Source organism: Pelophylax lessonae (assembly GCF_965119305.1).
Source record: "Pelophylax lessonae genome assembly, chromosome: 1".
Taxonomy (NCBI): Eukaryota; Metazoa; Chordata; class Amphibia; order Anura; family Ranidae; genus Pelophylax; species Pelophylax lessonae.
In genome coordinates, this window is record NC_138768.1 from 82,260,632 (window position 1) to 82,286,015 (window position 25,384).

General features: G+C 42.4%; 1 protein-coding gene across 1 annotated transcript in view; it reads right to left on the reverse strand.

Moving 5' to 3' along the window:
- FYB1 (FYN binding protein 1) overlaps nt 1-25,384 on the reverse strand; it is a gene marked incomplete at its 3' end in the record, with an annotated part of 246,374 nt that overhangs the window by 53,317 nt on the left and 167,673 nt on the right. The window contains exons 5-10 of the mRNA XM_082275208.1: nt 23,085-23,104; nt 15,642-15,691; nt 9,652-9,760; nt 7,304-7,460; nt 3,405-3,546; nt 1,094-1,110 (exon numbers count right to left, since the gene is read on the reverse strand). Of these exons, the coding sequence (XP_082131334.1) occupies nt 1,094-1,110; nt 3,405-3,546; nt 7,304-7,460; nt 9,652-9,760; nt 15,642-15,691; nt 23,085-23,104 (495 nt within the window). The remainder of the gene's footprint in view (nt 1-1,093; nt 1,111-3,404; nt 3,547-7,303; nt 7,461-9,651; nt 9,761-15,641; nt 15,692-23,084; nt 23,105-25,384) is intronic.

Below are 25,384 nucleotides of genomic sequence, written 5' to 3' on the forward strand. Positions count from 1 at the left end.
TTTCTTTCTTAGAGTGCCTCCCTTCTGGATGGAGGGGCAACAAGGACATTTTTGGACAGCAGCATTGTCAGTCTGGGGACAGGGTAGTGTTATATGCAAAAGACAACAGACTTACTGGCCGGTTTACTAGATGAGGATTACACAGTCACCACATTTAAGAAATGGTAAGCTGCAATATCATTGGGCAGCACAATGGTTAGATAGTTAGCACTACTGGCTAGCAGCACTAGGGTTGCTGGTTCAAATCTCAACCATGGCACTACTTGCCTGAAGTTTGCATGTTCTTACTGTGCAGTGTGTCTGTTTTCTCCCACACTCCAAAGGCATGCTGAAAGGTTAATTGGCTCCTGTCCATGTTGGCCCTTCTATGTGTAAGCATGAATGTGAGTTAGGGACGATTGTAAGCTCCTTGAGGGCAGGGACTGATGTAAATGCATAGTATATATGTAAAGCACTGCATAAATTGATGGTGCTATATAAGTACCTGTAATAAATAAATATGATAGATTTTTGGGTTTAATAAAGTTTTAAGAGGAGAATTTAACATTCTCAGACTGGAACTAGCTAGCACTTAGGGTGCTTCAAGAATGCAAGGGATTTGAAGAGGAAGATTATCAATGATGGCCCTAGTATATCTGTCATGACAGGTTTCCATTAAAAATGATTAAAAATGATTAAGATAAAAGTGACCACAACACAAGCAATGGAAGAGATGTTAAATGTATTTTGATTTAGTGCTTGTACAGATACAGAAACGTATTCAGCACACACTGCAAACATCATGGAAGGAGAAGCATATGCTCTAATGGCTTGGCATGACTCAACTTGGTGTAATGCAATGCCAGTCCCACCAATATGGGTACGCAGCTCTGTTTTTGGAGGCTATTTAGTAGATGTCAAAACCGCCCATGGAGTGCCCCTATTCTGTGACAATATAGATGAACCTTTATGTTGGAGCTGTAAATTGTGTGTGTACCAGTGGTATAATTGCATATCAATGTGCATTCTACCATTATGTTATGGTTGTATAACTCAAGATGTGTAATGAGTGGTATAATTGATTGGCTTTTTCATACAAGCATATGATACTTACAGGAGTTTCCGGCTGAGCTGTGAATTAAAAGAGACAATAAGGTAAGTTAAGGTAAGTACTGGTATTCTTAGACATACACTTTATTCAGTAACTAGCAGCATTCAGTGCTATTTGTGTGCTGGAATGCATATGTAGACTTAAACATGAAAAATGCAAACACTTCTGGCTTTATTTTCTGCAGTAGGCCCCAGGGCCGAGCTTATACTTTCTGCCCTTTAGGCCAATTTTTTTGCCCCCTCCCTCCTACCCAAACTATCTAGTTAGCCAAAAGCTGGCCATACACGGCTCGATTACTGCTGAATCAGCTGAAATTCACACCACGGGTGGCCCTGTTGGCACCACTCAGCTTCACATAATTCAATTTAAAAATCAAGGAGCCAGGTGGAAGGCAAATTATCAGCCAAACGGTGACTGAATCCTATCAGATGCAACCACTATTTAGGTGTAGCACCCTCTTAGTTAGATGTTTGAGTGAGTGTATATTGTTATTGGTTTCTCTGCCTAACAGACAGCCAGGCAAATGTATATGCTGTCTGCTTAACAGAGAGCTGTGATTGTTTAGCAGAGGCTGCTCAGTGTGCTCTGGTGCTGCTCATGCTGTCTTGATGTTTCACAATGATCGAGCAGCTATGGAGTATACTGGATAGTGGGTAGACATCTGAGAGATGAGAGCATTGGTTTCTATACAGCCCTGGCCAATTATAAGGGGATGTGCCCCAAGGCATGCTGAGTGACTGCTTGTATATCTGAAGAGCACATGGGCTCTGGGTCAGTCTTCCTCTACAGAGAGAGGTCCAGGTGGGGAGAGAACTGCTGCCTCCCCCCAGCACAGGCTGCCATGCAGCCTCAGGCGGGAGACCTGAGGGTCTGAAACACTGAAGCTGAAACCCATGACTCCCTTGCAAGCTGATTGAGGGAGGATGTCCATGGATCCTCTCTGATGTCACGGTGGAAGGTGACCTGCGGGCGGGGCCTTTGAAGTATAGACCCCAAAAGGGATCCTAGAGACTGTTGTTGATAAAATCCTCCTCTTTGTGCTAAAAGTCAGCATACTGGGTGTAAGCTAAAGGAGACACTGGCAGAAGAAGCAAGGTCCACTAGATTCCTTCTGCTACAAAGGGACTTGATTTATTCTGTACAGCCTGCTGCATAGTGCTACTGGCAGTCTGCTACACAGTTCTATTGAATAAGTTGTCCTCGCTTATGAATAGTTAATTTGGAGTATCCTACTAAATCTCGTCTCCTATCCAAGTTCTCTAAAGGCCCATACACACGTAGCAATTGTCGGCCGTAAATATTCGGCCACCGTCCGATCGGCCGATTGTCGGCTTGTTAGTATGATGCTTCCGACAACCGACTGCGACTTTTCGGCCGAACAGAATCTGATGTGCATGCTTTAAAATTTTTGTTGGCCAACACCAGAACGGCCGATTGTTCCTCAGTCAGTACAGAATTCGGCCGACAAACAGCAGATGAGCAAGACTGGGCATGCTCAGAGAAGAAAAAACACACGGAAAATTAACCATCACATGACATCACTTCTGCAGTCGGCTGTTGTTGTCCGACAAAATTAGTGTGCAGTCTTTACCACTTTTCAACCTAGACGACAGCACCGGACAAAAGACGGCCGATCGTTCGGCCGACAATCGGTGCGTGTGTACGGGCCTTAAATAAACTATAAAAACATATCCCCTAGACTGGGGTTTGGAGACAATGAGCGGAAGAGTGTGTGCACCTGGCTATGTGAAAATACCCTGTAACTGGATGTGGATTATTCAGTTGGAGACCCAGACACAATTATTCAAGCGGCTCCTGTGGGGGTAGCGCTACATAGGTATTCAGACAGCTGTGGGTGCTGTGGCTGTCTGAACACCCTAGGCGGCAGTGTAGATTCTTCCATCCACATTGTTTAGTCTCTAACCATAAGATGAGTTAGTACCATTACTAAGGTTTTGATTTTTTTTTTCTTTTGGATGGAGGATGTTTGCATGTTGAAGTAGTATGTGAGGCATACAACCTATACCAGTGATGGCAAACCTTGGCACCCCAGATGTTTTGGAGCTACATTTCCCATGATGCTCGTGCACTCTGCAGTGTAGTTGAGCATCATGGGAAATGTAGTTCCAAAACATCTGGGGTGCCAAGGTTCGCCATCACTGACCTATATCCTGGGATTTTAGCCTGGAGGTCTACTTACATATTAATAATTATTAATCATAGACACCTGAGACTCCATCAGCACAAAATCTCCAGTGAAATAACTTGGAGCAGAATTTTGGGTATAGTTATTGGATGCAATTGTGGTTCTTACTTGCTGGTGGCCTCCTCCTCTCCAACGTCGTCATAAATTTCCTGGTCTGAATCTGGTTTTATGGGCGTGAGCATAGTTACTGTTTTTCTTCTCCTTAGAGAATCATAATCAACATTCACCATCGTCGTTTTGATGTAACCATCTAAGAACAGAAATAACACCATAAAGGCAAAATCACTATGTGTGCCATTACTGAATTAAACTACTGTCTACCATTTTTTCAGCAGTACATGGCAATAATGATGTTCAAATCTTTGCTCTGGTATAGTTGTGCGTTATTACACAGAGGAGTCAGAAGCTGCGGTCCGATTCTAGGTCATTAAATAACACCCCCCCCCCCCCACTCTCCTTCAGGCTGGGTTCACACTATTGTGAATTGGATGTGGGTTTCCCGAACCCAATTTGCATGTCAGGAGATTGTGACTGGCTCTCTAGGAGTGAATTGCACAGGGGTCCTGTGCGTCTTCTGGTCCGTTTCAGGTCCAAATTCAGCCAAAAATTCGGACCCGAAATGGTGAACAGGGATGCACTGGACCCCTGCTGTGAGACGCTCTGTGCGACAGTGGTAACCTAGCCTTAGACTTCCAAATATCATGTACATCTAATATTAAAGCAGAGTTCCACCCAAAAGTGGAATTTCCACTTTAAGTGCTCCTGACCCCTGCCACATTTGGCATGTTGTTTTTTTGGGGGGGCAGGTACCTAGTTTTGACAGGTACCCGCTTCCACTTCCGCTCGGGCCACCTAGGAGGCTTGAGCAGAAGTTCTCCTCTTCCCCTCCCTGCAATCTTCTGGGACACGTCACAGGTCCCAGAAGATTGCCTGGCCACTAAGGAAGTGCAGCACGACTTGTGCATGCGCAGTGCGCACCCGGCTGTGAAGCCACAAGCTGTCACAGCTGGGTGCCCACACTTGTGATGCTGGTGCCACGTGGAGAAGAGGGAGAGATCCGAGGCTCCCGCCGGCCGCATCGCTGGATCTTGAGACAGGTGAATGTGTGTGTTTATTAAAAGTCAGCAGCGACACTTTTTGTAGCTGCTGACTTTTAATAAACACAAAACGGCTGGAACTCTAATTTAAAAACACACTGATTAGGGTGATATGCAAAAAGCAGCACACCACTGCAATCAATGGGCAAAAATAATTGTGTGCGACACTATAAAAATATGACGTCTGATTGGTTGCTTGAAATTGGGTACTTGGAGATTATATGTTACTTTAGGGAAGTTATAATAGCAGTCAGAGAAAGAAAGAGCCAAACGAAAAGAAAACAATTTACATAAACTAGTCAATACAAGAGCCAATTAGTTAAAGACTTGAGTGTATGACAAAATAGGCAAGAAAAATCATTTTAGTACATTTTTGAGATTTGTAGATTAGCCACTAGAGGGAGCTCTTAGTGGCTCAGTGCAATTCTTGTTAATAAGTTGGCCAGGTAACAGACTTGCATTGTAATAAAGAGTAGTGAAGCACAACCCTTGTCTAGCACTGATTACTGTATGTAATCAACAATTGTTGCTTCATGCACAGTTGTCTATTGAAGTTGCACCCGAAATCGGCAAAAGTAGTGTATGAACTACTTTTGCAAATCGGTGCACACTGATTGGAGTGGTTCCATTGCTGGCAATAGGCTGTGACTTGTCATGCGATTTGACCTGTCAAAACGTATGACAAATCCCTCCAATGTGAACAAGGGCTCAATGTGACTTTTACCAGTCTTTAGCGGTGAATCAATCACCTAGTCATTTAAAACACATGCACCTGGTGGATTCACCTGCAGTAAATGCTTGGTGAATGTCAGATTCATTTGTTTATAAATATACCCCTTAGACCCCGTTCAGACAGGGGCGACACGACTTGCTGGGGCGACCTGCAGGGACTTCATATAATTGAAGTCAATGCAAGTTGCCTCCAGGTCGCCCCAAAGTAGTACAGGACCCTTTTTCTAAGTCCGAGCGACTTGTGTCGCTCCTATTAGAACGGGTCCTGTACTACTCAATGGCAGGCGACCGACCGCGACTTGTCAGGCGACCAAGTCGCCTGACAAGTCGCGCTAGTGTGAATGGAGTCTTAATCTATATCAAAAACCCTGTAGTTTTTTCTTTGCCATCTCTGATTTGCCTTGATTTCCTGTACTGTACGCATAACAGAAATGTGAATGAAATCTCTTAAAAACAAGGAAAATCCACTTTCAGTTTTCACCATAAACAATCATTTGCGTTAGAAGATTTTTCTTCTATTTCTGTTCTGGCGACAACTCAAAATGTTGTATTTCCTATTCCTTTCTGACTCAGTGGCAATGTTCACCAGGACAAATACAGAGAATGAATCTCCCCAGTGGGGACACAGACAACAATATAAACCTGACAGATGTTGTAATCCTCCTCTACAATATTCAAAATTACAAAAAAATGTTGGGGTATATATACAATGTAACCTTTTGCCCTCATTATTTAATCTAAAGCGTAACCTCCAAACCCCTGGCCCCAACCCCAACACCCTACAGTATTTATAAAACTTTTACTGTGCCAATATCACAAGCATTCACACCGACATCTCAAATAATCACAAAATCATAATAATTTGCCTAATATGTTTATTTCCTGTTATCGTCATCCTCATCAAGTAGCCATCTTGCAGTATTTTTTTGAAACATCAGAAAAATACTGTATTATGGCCACTAGATGGAGCTGACAATCATTGGAAATAACTGTATTGGACAAATTATGGGGATTATTCGTGATGGCTGTGTGAACGCTTGGTACATTCGCACATTGTCTTTTTTTATAAATAGACTCCTTAACCACTTCAGCTCCGGAAGGTTTTACCCCCTTAATGACCAGGCCATTTTTTGTGATTGCTTTAACGAAAAATTGCATGGTCGTGCGAGGCTGTACCCAAATACAATAGATTTTTTCCCACAAATAGAGCTTTCTTTTAGTGGTTTTTAGATTTTGTGCTATAAACAACAAAAGAACGACAATTTAGAAAAAAAACGCCATATTTTTTACTTTCTGCTATAAAACATTCCCAATAAAAAAAATTTAAAAATCTATTTTTTTTATCAGTTTAGGCCAATTTGTATTCTGCTACATATTTTTGGTAAAAAAAATCCCAAAAAGCATATTTTAATTGGTTTGCGCAAAAGTTATAGCGTTAAAAAACTACGGGATAGATTTTTTGAATTTTTTTTTGTTTTGTTTTTATTAGTAATGGCGGCGATCAGCGACACTGCAGCGGACAGATCGGACCCCTAACTGACATTTTTGACACTTTTTGGGGACCAGTGACATTACTACAGTAATCAGTGCTAAATATTATGCACTGTTACTATTAAATGACACTGGCAGGGAAGGGGTTAACACTGGGGGTGATTAAATGTATGCCTAACTGTGCTTACTGTGTATGGGAAGGGTTCTGTGACAGGCACAGAGAGATCTGGGTTGTAGCTTAGCTGAAGACCCGCCTGCTTTGTTTACATAAGCAGGCGGGTCTTCTGTCAGTTTATCTGATGATCGCGGCAGGAAGGCAGTGATCGCCTCAGCTCCTCCCGCAGTAAGCATCCCGCTGTGTCTAAACACAGCAGGAGTGCGGCTCTGGCGGCGCGGGCGAGCCGCCGAAACCTCATGCACGAAATCACATATTACTTCGTGATCTTGTGCAGCCGAGCCACCCTGCCACAGTAATACTACGATTGGCGGTCCGCAAGAGGTTAAAGTGTATGTCAAGCCACTTTTTTTTTTTTTTTTTTTTTGGAAAGAGAATGGATATAATAGAACCCCTGGCTGTTTTTTCCTGCTATCCAGGGTTCCAGAGAGACTTTTCCTTACTTTCTCTCCTGTTGACAGTAAAAGTAAGACCCAGTTTGATGGTAAATGAATGATTTGACATATACTCACAGATTCCATTCATTCTACCCAGCCATTTTCCTTCAGGGTTATCTGTCACCCGTATGATTTCAATCTGATCACCACTCCTGAAAGAGAGCTCATTTTTACCACCTTTGTGGTCCACGCTGGCCTTGACTTGATGAATAACCTCAATCTTACTTGTTAACTGTGGAGAAAAAGAACATAAACATTAAAGTGTATTTAAACTCAAAAACACACATTTAACCTCTTGGCACCAACAGAAAGCAAATATGTTGCCTCTCGATCGGTGGGCCAGTGGGCGGGTGCCCAGTGGCCGCATATTTGTGTGCAATATTGCAAAAACAGCTGTTGCACAGTTACCGACGGCTAACGGAAAGCTCCCGATCACTGCTTTCCGATCATGTGACCGCCGTGACAGCCAATCACGGTCGTCACATGATCCTAAACCCCACCCTGCCTCCCGACATCTAAATCCCCTGAAGGGGCCAGGAGGGGCCGGCACCAAAGGGATAAAGTCTACGTTTGCCTTTTCAGAAAAAATGAGGATGGATCAGACCGACTCTGATCTGTCCCAGAATCCCTGCAGAAATGAGGGGGAGAAAAGTGGGTATTCAGATCCTTGGACCGCTACATGTGGGAGCACTGACAACTCATCACCCATGATGGAGATAAGTACGGCAGGGGGTAAGGATGGTGCTGTAGGGTGTTAGATCACCTTTTCATTTTTGGGCTCTACCCAAATAAAATGTATGTCCCTTTTTGTTCCCACAAATAGAGCTTTCTTTTGGTGGTATTCGATCACTTCTGTCATTTTTTTTTTTGTGCTGTAAACAAAAAAAATAGATAATTTTGAAAAAAAAAAAAGCAATATTTTTTAATTTCTGCTATTAAGCATATCTAATAAAAAAAAAAAAAAAAAAAAAATCTAATTTCTTCATCAATTCAGGCCAATATGTATTCTTCTACATCAATTTGGTAAACAAAAAAAATCCCAATAAGCGTATATTGATTGCTTTGCGCAAAGATTATAGCATCTACAAACAATGGGATATATTTGTGGAATTTTCTATTTATTTATTTTTACTAGTTATGGCGGCAATCAGTCACTTATAGCGGGACTGCAATATTGCGGTGGATAAATTGGACTGACACTTGACACTTTTTTTGGAACCAGTGACAGTAATACAGTGATCAGTGCTTTAAAAAAAATGCACTGTCACTGTACTAATGACATTGGCTGGGAACGGGTTAACATCAGGGGCTATCAAAGGGTTAAATGTGTTCCTAGGGAGTGCTTGCTAACTGTGTGGGGGTTGCTTGTACTGTGGGAAGGCAGAGATTCGTGTTTATGCTTAGCAGAAACAAAAGATCACTGCCTTCCCTTGTCACAGAACGGCGATCTGCCTTGTTTACATTGGTTGCTGTTCTGCCTGTGCCTCGAATGATCGGCGGGTCCCGGCAGACATCGCATCTGCCAGGCCTGCTGATTGGCTCCTGATGTGTCCAATCACAGCGGGAGCAGGTCGCTGGCAGCGTGTGTGCAGGCCCCAGACCCGAAAGTGACACATAGACACTATGCTCTGTGAGCAGGCACTGCTGTGTCACACATTTTACAGAGCCTGCCTTCTGCACTACAGAGGTGCTGAGAGGAGGAGTTTCAGGAGGCGGAGTCAGTACAGGATTCACTGCTTGGAGGCAGCAACGTACCATGGGATATATAGTCCTTCAAAATTAAAAGTAAACAGTAAAGGAGATCCTGCAAAGTATGCAGGGAATCAGGGAAGCTGTGGAAAGAGATGGCCATGCAGAACATATGCAGCATGAGATTAGTTTTTCAATAAGCTTACAGTATATTGGATTGTGAAATATAATGCTAAATTTAGAAAAAGTGTGTGCTGCAAGTGTAGATTTTGTCAAATTCCTGGGGTTAGATTCTAATGAAGTGTCGGGTCCTGATACAGGGCAGGTAGGCTAAACATCATTAGAATTTCACACACTGACAAAGTGGACCTTTGCACCCCCTGGAACTCTAGCCCACACAAATGGCATAGTTAGGATTCAGCAAATAAAGAGATTTCTCATGAATGGGACACAGATGGCAAAAAAAAACCCCCAAAACTGACAGGGGTTATTATAACCCTCCCTTACTCTATCCAAATTGAAAAACAAAAGTTTTGCATATAGTTCTACTTTAACAATTGCAGAATGACATGAAAGACAACATCATGTCAATAGGTGGTGCACCAGTCTATTCCTTCACTAAAGAAAACTATGGCAGCTACTTACCACCTTACTACCTACTCCAAGTTTTCCAAATTATCATGGGATTGTACATCTGGAATTTTTGCGTTGGTTAAAGCAGCTTATAAACTTACCTTAAATTTCTTTCGTATCTCTTGTTCCTTCTTTTCTTTGTCCTTTTGCTCTTTCCTGGCTTGCTCCAGTTCTTTTTTTCTTTTCTTTTCATCTTTTTCTTGTTCTTTCCTGCAGTGAGTACAGTGATGAAAATGCAAATCAAATAACCAAAAACCAAATAAACTACAATTAAGAGCTGCGTGTTGTAAAGTGTAAAAAACATATATACCGTGAAAAGAAACAGAGGAACCGCGCTCTTATAGCATAAAATACATATCACCATAACGAATAAACAATAGCGAATAAACAAATAAATAAATTCAACTTCATTTAAATTATAGAAATGATAGAAAATACATAAAAATTGTGAAGTCCATGTATAGATCCCACCTGCGTTCTAGCTGACCGGAAATTAAGCATCTCAAACACCACACAATGCCGTTTTGTCAGCCTATTTCTGATGTCCTCAGGGGTCCCGTCATTTCCAGTCAGCTGGAACGCAGGTGGAGCGCAAACCGGCAATTCCTATACAATACATGTTGATCCCTGTCTTCTTTGATGTAAGTGCAATACAATCTTCTTTTTTAAATAAATGATTTGAAATACTGCACTATGAGAGTGTTCTTCCCTCTCCCTCTCTATATGGCAACACTGGAGCTTTGAATACGATATTTATATACACCAGGTGGATTATACCTTGTTTTTTTCAGGACAAATTGGGATTTATTTTGGTGGTAAATGGTAGCAGATATCTCCTTTTTTTTTTTTATTTATTTATTAAAGGAAAATGGGCCCAAAGTAAAAACATATATATATATATATATATATATATATATATATATATATATATATATATATATATATATATATATATATATATATATATTTTTTTTTTTTTACATTTGGCTGTGTATTTCTTGCTATTACCATAATTTACCACCAAGGAAAAACCCAAAATAAATTCTCCTGCTCCTGGCGATTGCAGTGATACCACATATGTGTATGTTAGTTGTTGTTTGTACCCGTAGTACAGCCCAGAAACAATAATGCACATTTTGCATTTTTTTATCCTGCCTAAAACACAGGACCCTGACACTGATTATAAGTATTTTTAAGTTCTACCCAAAATATACTGACTGTGAACTTTGACCCGACCTTAGCCCTAACACTAACCCTGGCAAGCCTTTATTTTGTTAATTTTTTCCTTGTTTTTTCTTTATTTTTTATTATTTATTTGTATTAGATTTATATATATTTTTTTTTTACACACTTTGGTTTGTTTACATTTTTCTCTCTTGCAAGAAGAGGAAGATACAATGTATCTTCCTCGTCATTCAGAAGAGGAAGTAAACACAGGGCTTTGCTCACAGTTACAGATCACTGTGATAACCAATCAGAGGCTATCAAAGCAATTAGGTGACCCAGAACCAAGAGTCCCGAGTCCTGATCGTTAGTATGAGACCCAGGGCTCTCGATGAGAGCCCGGGCTCTGTGCTGGGAATGTGTTGCACAATACAATGGGAGATGCACATATATGCGGCTCCATGGAAAAAATCCCATATCAGTAAGGCCGCATATATGTGTGCGGTCAGTGTGAAGGGATCACATTTTCCAGAAATGATTGTGTTATATGATCTTTAGCGTGGGACATTATTGTAGGTACTTTAGGCTTATATAGCACCATTATAGTTACTTAGTTACATAGTTACTGAGGTTGAAAAAAGATACCAGTCTATCCAGTTCAACCTATGATGTGTGTGTGGGTGTTTGCTGTTAACAGTACATCGTATACTCCTGTATGTTGTGGTCATTAAGGTACCCATCTAAAAGTTTTTTGAAATTATTGATGCTCCCTGCTGATACCACTGCTTGTGGAAGAGAATTCCACATCCTTACCGCTCTGACAGTAAAGAACCCTTTATGCAGTTTAAGGTTAAACCGCTTCTCTTCTAATTATAGTGAATGGCCACCTGTCTTTTTAAATTCACTTTCGCTGAAATGTTTGTTCCCTATGCTAGGGTCACCGGTACGGTATTTGTACATTGATATCATATCCCTTCTCAACCATCTCTTCTTCAGAGAGAATAAGTTCAATGCTTGTAGTCTTTCCTCATAGCTGAGGTCCTCCATTCTCCTAATTATCTTTGTTGCCCTTCTCTGGACTCTCTCCAGTTCCAGCACATCCTTCCTGAGGACCGGTGCCCAGAACTGATACTCGAGATGCTATAGACCAGAATCTTGTACAGTTGGAGAATTATCATTTTATCTCTGGAGTGAATCCCCTTTTTTATACATGCCAGTATTCTGTTGTCTTTGCTTGCAGCATCTTGGCATTGCATGCTATTGCTGAACTTGTTGTCTACTAGGACCCACAGGTCCTTTTCTATCTTAGATTCCGCCAGAGGTTCTCCCCCTAGCGAGTAACTTGCGTTCGTATTTCTGGCACCCAAGTGCATTACCTTACATTTTCCAACATTAAACCTAATTTACCATGTAGTTGCCCACCCAATTATTTTGCTCAGGTCTTCTTGTAAGGTTTCCATGTCCTATGTAGAAGATATTGCCCTGCTTTGCCTAATATTGTCCGCAAATACTGAGATTGTGCTGTTTATCCCCTCCTCCAGATCGTTTATGAATAGATTAAACACGATTGGTCCCAGGACAGATCCTTGGGGGACCCCACTTTCCACACCCGACCAATCCGAGTACTGCCCTCTTATCATCACCTTCTAGACTCGCCCCTTTCAATCCAGGTACTCACCCTATGGTCCGTACCTAAGTACCTTAGTTTGTACAGTAAGCGTTTGTGGGGAACTGCCTTTGCAAAGTTCAGATACACTACATCTCCAGGCTTTCCTTTATTTACATGGCAGCTCACTTCTTCATAGAAGGTTAATAGATTGGTCTGGCAAGAGGGATTCTTCATGAATCCATGCTGATTACTACTATTTATACCGTGTTATTACTAAAATCTTGTATATAGTCCCTTATCGTCTCAACCAATAGCTTGCAGACTACTGATGTTAGGCTAACAGGCCTGTAGTTCCCAGGGATATATCTTGGCCCCTTTTTAAATATTCACATTGGCTGAATAATCCGCGTTGGCTTTTCTCCAATCAGCAGGTAGCATTCCCGTCAGTAGACTGTACTTAAAAATTAGGAACAATGGTTTTGCCATCACCTAGCTGCGTGTAATGTTCTGGTACCTCTGGTACCCTTATTTCCACATTTCTCTCTTAATATTGCGTCCCATCTTGCTATCCAAATGGAACGCATACACCTTTAAGGGCAATGACGTCATCGCCGGGCGCCGCTATGAGCGGCTATTTCAATCGCCGGCTTTCTCTCACTCATTGCTCGTTCAAACCGCATGTTGCCTTGTCTTGTCCAATGCTGCCGGAGCTTCAAGCTATTCCCCTTGCCTGAACAAGACCGGAACCTCGCTACCGATCCCGTATCTCGCTACCGGATTACTCCATTACTCTTGGACCTTGCTACTACTAACCCATCTAGTGATAAGTACCCCGCAGGGGATTCCTTCCTAAACCTAACTTTCACTATCTACTACTGCATACTAAAGGGACTATTACTATCTAAGCTATTTCTATCATCTGCATAGATTGCTAGCTCTTGGGACTACCATCATCTATCATTGCACTAGGTTACTCTCTCTTGCATACTTCATCTGCTGTCCCCTACCACCTGTTACTATATATGATTGCTAAAACCTATCTGCATACTATCATCACCTACCACTCTCCTGAATACTACTACTAAGTGCTCACCATTCTATTGCCTGTCTCTCACCTCTATTCTATCATATACATTCTATCACTCCAGGAACATCATATTGAGTGTATGTATATTTGCATAACAGGCTGTACACAGTGATGAAGTCCTGAGAGTTGGATATGTTGTTCAACACATTCTCTACATGACTACTGAGTGTAATAATTCTGCAGCTGCAAATCCATTCACTAACAAAAAACGCAGGAGCGTTACACTGCGTTCCTTAAGGACCCTCGGGTGTAAGCCATCTGGTCCAGGTGTTAAGTTTTTCGAGTCTAGTTCTGAGTCTGTCTTCTGTTAACCATGAGGGTGCATCCTATGAAGTGTTATTAACTTTAACATTACAGTCTAGTTTACTGTATCCCCCCAATTCTTTTGTGAAGACTAAGGAGAAGAATTGATTTAGAACCTCTGCCTTCTCTCTATCCTTTATAGCCAGATTCCCTTCATCATCCTTTATGGCGCCAATATGTTCTGGCCTCACTTTCTTACTATTTATATACTTAAAGAATTTCTTGGGGTTTTTCTTTCTCTCTTTTCTGCTATGTGCCTTTCGTGTTCTATCTTAGCCACCTTGATTATGCTCTAACATTTCATATTGCATTCTTTGTAGTGCTAGAATGCTGCCAATGACCCCTCTGCTTTGTATTTTTTGATGGCCTTTTCTTTTGTTTTTATATGTATTTTTATGTTGGAGTTTAGCCACCCAGGGTTTATTTTAGCTCTTTTAAATTTATTCCCTTTTGGAATGCACTGAATACCTTTATTAAGTATGTTCTTAAAGCACTCCCATTTTTCCTCAGTGTTCTTTGTTCCCATTTAATATCATCTAGCATAGAGCGCAGTTTAGAGAAATTGGCTCTTTTGAAGTTCAGTGTCCTTGTATTACCCTTATGTTTCCCATTTCTGTGATTTTGCTGAAACAAATTGACCTATGGTCACTGTTTCCTAAGTTGCCCCTTATTTCTACAGCCCCTAATAATATAGGTCTGTATTATTCGTAATTACTAGGTCTAGTAACGCATTGTTTCTTGTTGGTGCGTTCACCATCTGACCCATGAAGTTGTTCTGCAAAACATTTAGGAAATGGCGAGCCTTAGACGATTGTACGGTTCTTCCCGCCCAGTCTATCTGGATAATTAAAATCCCCCAATTTAATGACATTTCCCATCCTTGCTGTCATTCCAAGCTGTGATAGGAGGTCTGCCTTCCCCTCCTCCCTCTGGTTGGGGCGCTCATAGCATACGCCCAATATTACTTCCCCCTTAGTATCTTCCCTTTGAAGATCTACCCATAGGGATTCCACCTCCTCCCTAACTTCATTAGTGATATCGTTCCTCATATTCACTTGCACATTGTTCTTGATATACAGGCAAACTCTTCCCCCTTTTTTAACCTCCCTGTCTGGGAAAACCCCTGAATGGTTGCCAGCCAATCATGAGAGCTGTCAAGACAAGTTTCTGAAATTCACAAAAAATTGTTATCCTCCTCATACATTAGCAGCTCTAGTTCTCCCATCTTGTTAGCCAGACTTCTAGCATTAGTATACAAACCTCATAATTTTGTCATCAATTTACATATCTATGTAATACATTCACATTAATCCCTGCCCTTAAGTAGCTTACAGTCTAAGGTCCCTAAGTCATATTTATACTACGGACAATTTACATAGGAGACAATTAACCTACCATAATGTCTTTGTAGTGTGGGTGGAAACCCATGCAGTAACAGGAAGCACATGCAAATTCTGTGCAGGTAGTGTCCTGGTTGGAATTTGAACCGATGATCCCAATGCTGCTACATGTAAATTCTAATCACTTAGCCACTGTGCTGCCCAAAAGAAGGATTTTCCAATGCAGATCCATTTTAAACCCATCTATTATCTGGATGTGTATGGATTATTTTTGGAAAATATTTTACGGATGTCACTTTAAATTGGTCATAAATGGTCAAATATTATTTCCATTTCAACTGCTTTTTTGGTGATTTTTTTTTGTTATCAGAATTTAGATTTTAAATCAGACACAGCCAGACAGCAGCTTTCCTTGCAACAGTGACAATTTAGAAATGGAGAAAAGATAAATAGAATAAAAGTAGTGTTTAAAATAAAGACAAAACCTGCTTAGTTGCTATTGCCAACCCCTACACTTTTGTTTCATTTTGTTCCCTTGTTTAAATGAATCCCCCTTTCAGAGACAAACGCCACTATATTAAAATATACCTTGGCTCATCAAGTTCATCATAGACCTCTTCTCCTTCACTCTCTTCACTCTACAGAACAATAAAAAAGCAATAAAACATGAATTAACCAGAAATAAAATAAAATGTCATATAGAGATACATTCTCAAAGTGGTAGTAAGGTCACCCTTGTTTACTTTTACCTACAGGCCGGCCAATAATAAGACTTACCTGTAGGTGCAGTAAATATCTCCTAAACGTGCACCACTTAGGAGAAACTTACTTTCGTAGCAGCCGATGACGTTACAAGCACAAGCGCACTGGGCTCTCAATAGACAGCATGCTGTCAATTGAGAGAGGTGTGCCGCAGTACTGATGTATTCATGGCTCAGTGATTCAAACAGCCGATGCTGGTGAACCCAGTAGGAAGACCTGGTGAAGATGGAAGCCCTGTCAGCCTAAGTAGGTGCTAGTGAGAGAGTATAGTTTTGAGCTCTGTCTGCTTACCAGAGGGGCTGCAGGTAAATTTATATTGTTCTCTGCTTACCAGAGAGCAGGATCTGTTAGTGGGGTCTGCTCAATGTGCTCAGTATGCAATTCATTCAGTCTGGAGAGTGTTTCACGCTGGTCCAATAGGGAGGCTTGTTGGACAGTGGGAGGAAACTTGACAAATGGGTGCATAGGCTTTGATACAGTCCTGATGATTGGTAGAGGGCAGGTTGCCTCGGTGAATGCTGGGATACTGTATAAAAAGCCAGGAGCACATGTGCTCGGGGTCTTTCGTTGGAGAGTAGGGGGCGGCTGCCTCCTCCTCTGTAGAGGTGCCGTGCGGATGCAGGAGGTCATCCTGAGGGCTATAGGAGCAGTTGAGAGGAGCTGAACCCAGAGGTCCAGGGAAGCTGACTGAGAGGGGAGACACTGGAGACCCTGTGGCTGCAGTATCATGAGTACAGGGACTCGTATCAAGGGGCCTGAGCCTGAGAGGGGCCACCCCTGCTCATAGGATGGCCAGTGGACTGGTGTCAGCAGAAAGAGGGTGCTAGGGAGAGTGTCCTGAAGATAAGATAACAGATTGTTCACCAAGTTGTCTTGGAGGAAAACAAGAGACTTAGGGAGAGATTTACTAAAACTGGAGCACTCAGAATCTTGTGCTGCTGTGCATGGTAGCCAATCAGCTTCTAACTTCAGCTTGTTCAGTTAATCTTTGGCAATAACACCTGGAAGCTGATTGGTTTCTATGCAGATGCATCAGATTTTGCACTCTAAAGTTTTAGTAAATAAACCCCTTAATCCCTATTCATCTGAAGTGGCAGGATGAATTAACAGCATGGCTGTTCCATACCTAAATGTGACGTAGAAAAGATAGAAGTCCTCAAATAATGTGAATAGTCAAATTGGAGTATCCCACTATTTCTTTTTCCTATCCCAATCACAAAATAACAACCAAATACCCCTGGACTGATTATTGAAGAGACAGAGCAAAGAGGAATGTAAGAAAATTGCATTGCTTAAGCTGTGTGCTGGTAACCGGGGGAACCCGCAAAGTGAATATCTAGCAGTCCTTACAGGGGCAGTGCTACAAAAGAAAAGCATTACATATATTTATATTGCACCTTGCTCTAAAGTGGTTCAGAAGGCTGAAGGTTTTTTTACTTTAATGCATTCTCTGCATTCAGGTAAAAAAAAAGATTCTGTGTTCTGCTCCTCCCCCCCCTCCCTACTTACCTGAGCCGATCTTAATCCAGGGACGTGCACGAGAACAGCAGCTCTCTCGTCTCTCTCCCTCCTGATATGCTCATAGGCGGCTGCTGTCAATCACAGCCAGTAAAGAGGGATTGGGGCAGAGCAATGCGCTGTGTGTCTATGGACACACATAGGTGGCTTGGTAGAACCAGTGGCCCCATAGCAAGCGGCTTGCTATGGTGGGCTCTCGGCAGGGGGTACAAGCTAGGAGTGCTGGTGGGGGTCCTGAAAAGTGGAGAATTGGTGCTTTACTGTGCAAAACCATTGCATAGAGCAGGTAAGTATGACATGTTTATTATTAAATAATTAAGGGTTTACAATCACTTTAAAGGGAAACTGTAATGGCTGTAGGGTCAATTCTATTATTTTTACTGGTATAGTTTTAAAGTGTTTAAGTGTTTAGCCTCATGGTTTTTCACCGAATGTAAACAATTTGTTTTTCAGCAAGTAAACGAACACATGACCAATGATTTCCAGAGCACTATGGATTATCTAAAGAGTTAATACATAAGAAGCTCCCTGCCTTAAAAGGAAACTGTCATTGAAGTATTTGGGAGGCTACCATTTGCTGAACCCTCCTTTGGGCATGCTAGTTCCCTAGCTGTTATGTTGTTGCATGGCTTCAGTGCTGGCTAAGTTACTGACCTGGAAACCAGTATAGAGATAAGAAGGTCTGACACTTTTCTCAATCATAATTAGGAGATGCTTTTTCTGGGTCTGTGACTTAAAAGTACTTAAAGCAAGCATCTTCCCAATGATGTCACACAAGAACATGGGGGCGTGGGACTCAAGCAGCCTCAGAAGAGGGTTGGATCTCAGCAGGATAACAATGTATACTTTGGGTGGGTGAGTATCTGAATTGAGGACAACCCAGCATCAGGTAAGCAGGTACTGACCTGGAAACAAGTATAGAGATAAGAAGGTCTGACACTTTCCTGAAAACCAATTAGAAGATGTTTTTTTGGGTCTGTGACTTAAAAGTACTTAAGGCGAGCAGCTTCCCAATTACTTCAAACAAGAACATGGGGGTGCGGGACCCAAGCAGTGGCAGAAGAGAAGTGGATCTCAGCAGGATAACACTGTATCTGCTGGGTGGGTGAGTATCTGATTCGAGGACAACCCAACATCAGGTAAGCAGGTACTGACCTGGAAACAAGTATAGAGATAAGAAGGTCTGACACTTTCCTCAAACCCAATTAGAAGATGTTTTTTTGGGTCTGTGATTTAAAAGTACTTAAGGTGGGCAGCTTCCTGATGATGTCACACAAGAGCATGGTGGCACGGGACCTGAGCAATGGGTAAAGAGAAGCCGATCTCTGCAGGACAACATTGGATCTGCTGAATGGCTGAATTGAAGATAACCCAACATCAAGTAAGCAGAGAAAAAAAAAATGAAAGGGAGGATGAAGTCCCCTTTTTAAAATGGAAACGGCTTTAAAGTGGACCTTCACCCATTACCATGATTTTACATGGTTACAAGCCCTTCCGACTTCTGCAAAATATAAAGCTACCTTTATACTCCATCCTTGCCTAGTTGAGAATGGTATCTCCTCCGCTCCTGAACCCTCCCGGGGTATCCACATTACCTATTCTAGGAGGCACTAGAGGAGGATAGAGCCTGCGTACATCATCAGGGGGCTGGCTGTCTGAACCTGGAAGAAACAGCGGGCTCCCATTGATGTCAGAAAAAAAGATGTGGGCTTGTGGCAAAGGCATGGCAGAACAACACTGGATTGGCTCTGTGGGTGAGTATTTTTATGTAGATACCAGCAGTGACGGAAGTAGGGATTGGGGGACAATTAGAGGGACTGAGGTTTCACTGTAAGTCAGACACAGCCAGGCAACTAGCATTTTCAGACGGAGGTGAGCTTATAGTACTTTTTATACTTCCTACAGGACAGAGTGGGTGTGGGTCTACCTTAAAAAAAAAAAGCCCAGGACATTTTAAAAATAACAAAAAAAAACAGCTTTTGCTGTAATACTCACCTTTAGTCTAGAGCTGCCCCCTGCAGTAGCTCCTTTTCATCATATGACATATCACATATGTCCTCATGTGAAATGCAAAACAGTGAGCCTCACACTTCCATAGTTTCTCAAAAAGCTTTATTGAAGCAAGTAGAGAGGACACTCCACCTGCTCACACCTCTCCTGTTGCTGGATCATAATCGTACATCCAGCGCTCGGTGTCGCAGGCTGTATTTACATTATTTTATACAGGGAGGTGCTTCATTTGTTATACGCAGATCAGCGACTTTTCACCTGCTAAATCATAATTCGCTAACATTATTTCTACTACCACTTTCCTATATTACGTTTAATACAAAGTTCTAAAACTTCTCTATTCTGCACTAGAAAGCTTGAGTTTCTAAAAATGACTTTATGTTCCTGCCAGTCTTTGTCATATATCTTTGTATGTGTTTTCCTGTAGACCTTTATCCGTCAATGACTATCTTGTTTCATGGGCAGCAGGGGAGCTGCACTCCATCTGCAGTCTCTCGCCAGGGACACAGGTATGTCGCTGTCACTCACTTTATAGTTTAGAACACAACTTAAATTGTAACAGCGTGCTACACACGTTTAACCTGTCAGTCTGACCAGATTTGATGATTTCAGTGTTTGGTAGATGCTGGAGAGAGAAATCTCTGAATAGTTTCTGATGTCTCTATTCTTCGGTTCCTAGGCCTGCACAGCTGCTGCAGTATGTTGGACAGGTTCCTGCTCTCCTATATAGATTTTTCAGTTTCAATATATATATTGATTTAAGAGGTTTGACAACTGTGTAGCTCAGTCAGGGGCAAAGGTTTACTGGCAAACACCAAAGCATAGAGAAACAACATGATAATGGCAAGGAACAGTGGCTTAGGGGGAGATTTACTAAAACTGCAGTGTGTAAAACCTGGTGCAGCTCTGCATAGAAACCAATCAGCTTACAAGTTTAAGGCCCCTTTCACACATGGAAGTCCGCCGATCCCCCGCTGAGCAGGCAGATGGCACCTGTGTCTCCGCGCTGTGTGCAGAGACAGAGCTGTCAGGTCCCTCCTGTTCTCTATGGGGAAATTGGATGAGAATGGACCACCTGTCTGTTCTCATCCAATCCCATCTGATCCGCTGGAAGGATGGAAAATAGGGTTTCCATCCATCCAGATTTGATGGACCGGATTGGAACGGATGTCAGCGGACATGTCTCCGCTGACATCCGATGCCCCATAGAGAGGCATGGGGAATCCGTTCAGATCCGTCTGTCAGTTTTTCAGGTGGATCTGAACGGATGCCCCATGCCTCTCCATCGGATGTCAGCGGGGGCATGTCCGCTGACATCCGATCCAATCCGGTCCGTCAAATCTGGACGGATGGAAACCCTATTTTCCATCCGTCCAGCGGATTGGATGGGATCGGATGAGAACGGACAGGTAGTCCATTCTCATCTGATTCCCCCTTAGAGAACAGGGGGGACCTGACAGCTCTGTCTCCGCTAGTGTGAAAGGAGCCTTATTGTCAAAGCTTAATTGAACAAGCTGAAGTTAGAAGCTGATTGGCTACCATGTACAGCTGCACCATATTCTGAGTTCTCCAATTTTATTAAATCTCCCCCTCTGTGTCAAGGACCACTATGCCAAGACAAAGGTTGCTCACCTCCGGGGCCTATTTACATTGTTTGCATTGGGATGTACCAGACAGCATTGCAGTGGTGTGCATGGAAAAAAAGTACTGCGTGGCATACATTTTTTCAATGCAGTGGGCTGCAGCAGAAATCACTGTATCCCTACACTGGTGAGTTAAAAGAACCCAATGAAATGTCAATTGTGACATTTCAATAAAGTTCCAACCAAACAGAGAAGAAAAGAGAAAAAAGAAAAAAGGAAAAAAAAAAAACAGTGCAATATACCAAAAATGGCAATACAGCACTGTGTTCTCCCAGCACACACCAGTCAGTCCTAATGGGAGTTGTTCTGCTTTGGTAGCTACACTAGTCTTTGTTCAGCATGGGTGTAGGCAGGTGCAGTCTGCTTTCTATACTGCAGGTGGCACTCACACCACAGCCGCATTGCAGAGGAGCAGGAAGTTTTCCTGGGTCACTGGGTGGTCTAATTAATTGGATGCTGATGCCTCAGGTCACTCTGGTGGTCACCTTCGGACAGTAATTAGCAGCAGGGAGAGGTTCCAGATGAGTAGGGAAAGTACAGGGACATGCCATCCTTCCTAGAAGACTCCCTGCTTGGGTATGTACTTTGCTGAACTTTAACTGTCTTCAATACAATTCTCTGAATCATACTGGACTCTGAGTGATTACTGCCCCCTGCACCACGCTGCACCTTCCCACACTGGTGGCTGCACTCGTCTTTGTTCAGCATGAGTGGCTACACTAGTATTTGTTCAGCATGAGTGGCTACACTAGTATTTGTTCAGCATGAGTGGCTATACTAGTATTTGTTCAGCATGGGTGCCTACACAAGTCTTTGTTCAGCATGGGTGACTACCCTAGTATTTGTTCTGCACGGGTAGCTACACAAGTCTATGTTCAGCATGGGTGGCTACACAAACTTTGTTCAGCATGGGTTGCTATGCTAGTCATTGTTAAGTATGATTGGCTAAACTAGTCTTTGTTCAGTACGGGTGGCTAAAATAGTCTTTTTTCAGTATGGGTGACTACATTAGTATTTGTTCTGCACGGGTAGCTACACTAGTCTTTGTTCAGCATGGGTGGTTACACTAGTCTTATTTCAGAATGGGTAGGGGTAGCTACACAAGTCTTTGTCTAGCATGGGTGGCTACACTAGCCTTTGTTCAGTATGGGTTGCTTCGCTAGTCTTTGTTCAGTATGGGTTGCTTCGCTAGTCTTTGTTCAGTATGGGTTGCTTCGCTAGTCTTTGTTCAGCATGGGTTGCTTCGCTAGTCTTTGTTCAGCATGGGTTGCTACGCTAGTCTTTGTTCAGCATGGGTTGCTTCGCTAGTCTTTGTTCAGCATGGGTTGCTACGCTAGTCTTTGTTCAGCATGGGTTGCTACGCTAGTCTTTGTTCAGCATGGGTTGCTACGCTAGTCTTTGTTCAGTATGGGTTGCTTCGCTAGTCTTTGTTCAGCATGGGTTGCTACGCTAGTCTTTGTTCAGTATGGGTGGCTAAACAAGTCTTTGTCCAGCATGGGTGGCTACACTATTATTTGTTCAGCATGGGTTGCTACGCTAGTCATTGTTCAGTATGGGTTGCTTCGCTAGTCTTTGTTCAGTATGGGTTGCTTCGCTAGTCTTTGTTCAGTATGGGTTGCTACGCAAGTCATTGTTCAGTATGGGTTGCTTCGCTAGTCTTTGTTCAGTATGGGTTGCTTCGCTAGTCTTTGTTCAGCACAGGTAGCTACATAAGTCTTTGTTCAGCATGGGTTGCTACACTAGCCTTTGTTCAGCATGGGTTGCTACGCAAGTCATTGTTCAGCATGGATGGCTAAACTAGTTTTTGTTCAGCATAGCTGGCTACATTAGTCTGTGATAATGGGTACAAGATAAAATACGGGTAGGAAAGAAAAAACAAACACACCAGGCTTCCTAACACACCAAAAAAGGTGCATGCAATTTTTATTTTTTTTGCAACGCATGCTAGTGGGTTACCATTAGTTGTGGTGTGCTGTGATGCACATCCATTGGTCAGGTACTTTGGGGTACCATGAAGAACTAAGCATTTGCAAAACGTAAATTTTTCCACTTTCACGTACATGTAATGCACTATTTCACAAATGAAAATATTACTTACTATATCATTGGGTGCAGAGCCTGAAAAAGAGAACATCAGTTTATTATATAGCAGTGGATTAAACAGAAATTCATATTTGTTTTTAAAGCTTTTTCCAAACATTCTTACAACTTGTTATTTTACACTAGTTCCCGTGCTAAAATTTAGCGTGTTTGGTATTGGTATGCCAACATTTTCAACACAAACTTTTTTGTGCTAGTTGCATTTACTGCAGTTATCACGATACACATAATTTAATGTATACGGAGTCCAATGAAAATTTAGAATCAGATCTTTCTCATAGCACTTTACTTATTACTGCCCCTCGCCCCATCCTGCATTTCACAGCATAATATTAAATTTAAATATATCCAAACCTAAGAACAAACATGTACAATTTTACAGCTTGCCAGTATTTTAATGTGATGGCTGCATTCGTTTTCCTGTTTCAGGCTTTTTTTCCTTTATTTTCACTTGGCAATCCTGACATGAACACATTGCCTGTCCTAGCGTGACACTGTGCCGTATCTTTGGAGAAGCAGCATTTTCACCCTAGGCTTCTTGCCTTTGCTTTGGACTGTAGAACACCCCCATTGTCCTCATCTTGAAAGGAAGAGGGTCAGGTGTTCCAAAGTTCTTGCAAAGAATTGGTAGGAGCTGATAACACTGCTTGGGATTTCAATGCAGCATTGACAGAGTGCACAGAATGTTTAGAGCTCACAGGATTTTTGGCAGGACCAACAGGTATTTTCCAGCCCTCCCCCCCCCCCCCATCTGTTCGGAAAAAATTTAAAGTCAGCAGCTACAAATACTGTAGCTGCTGACTTTTAGTATTAGGACACTTACATGTCCTGGAATCCAGTGGTGTCGACATCCCAGCCGATGTTTCTATCAGTTCTCAGGTTCTGCCCCCACCATAGCCTGTAAAGGGAAACCGGCACTGCGCTTTCTGAATTGCCCGGAGGCGGGTGGCTGAACCTCTGTCAAAAACAGGTACCCGCCCCCCCCCCCGAAAAGTGCCAAATGTGGCACCGAATATGGGGAGGAGATAGATAAGCGGAGCTTCCACTTTTGGGTGGAAATCCGCTTTAAGCCCTGCAAGGTAAAGACATAATGTGCTAGTATGCATAGCATACTAGCACAGTATGAAATACTTACCTTAGAACTAAGCTCTCCAGCGACGCCCTGTCACCACTCTGAGGGCTTTCATCTTAACCCGATCTTCCTTCCAGGTTCACATGCTCTGTTTGGCCATGCCACGATAATGTCACTCCCACGCATGTCCATGGGAGTCATGGATGGAGGCATTGGGCTCTGAAGGGATAGCACAGGTATGGCGTCCATTCAGAGCGCATGCGCCAGTGACGTCACCAGCTGCATGCAGTGTGAATATCTCCTAAACAGTGCAGGTTTAGGAGATATTCACGGTACCTACAGGTAAGCCTTATTATAGGCTTACCTGTAGGTACAAGTGCAAAAAGAAAAAATAGTTTACTTCCACTTTAAAGAGACAAAGCATTGGAATTGTGAATGAATTGGAGAGGTTTTTTTTTTTTTTTTTTCAACTATGCCCTGATATACATTTTGAGGGTCTATGTATAAAATCAGGACCAAAATTGACACATTTTCTCTGATTTGTGTAATTCCTATATCGTCAGTGCCACCCAGTGTGGCCACTTAATGGCGCTTATGATCTAGGATTCACACATACAGTAATAGAGAAATTACAGCAATTTTCATCTTGAAAATACACACAGTGAAAGTTTAAAACATAGACACATAAAGTAGCTAAACTTCCAATTTTACAAAGTGGCGAAGAAATGGAAAAAGGTCCCTCTCACTAGCTGCTGGTGAATGGTAGAGTGATAAAATCCTTTATGAAGGTTTGCCATCTGACCAGTAAATACTGTTCTGGCCAGTAAAAGGGGGACGTGTTGCCTATATTATTATACTGAATAAAATTATAAACGCAACACTTGTTTTTGCCACCATTTTTCATGAGCTGAACTCAAAGATTGAAGAAAACCGGGATTCATCCATGAAGAGAAAACCTCTCCAAAGTGCCAGACGCCATTGAATGTAAGCATTTGCCCACTGAAGTCAGTTAGGACGGCAAACTGCAGTCAAGTTGAGACCCCGATGAGGACGAAGAGCATGCAGATGAGCTTCCCTGAGACGGTTTCTGACAGTTTGTGCAGAAACTCTATGATTATGCAAACTGATTGTTGCAGCAACTGTCCGGGTGGCTGGTCTCAGACAATCTTGGAGGAGAAGATGCCGGATGTGGAGGTCCTGGGCTGGTGTGGTTACACGTTGTCTGT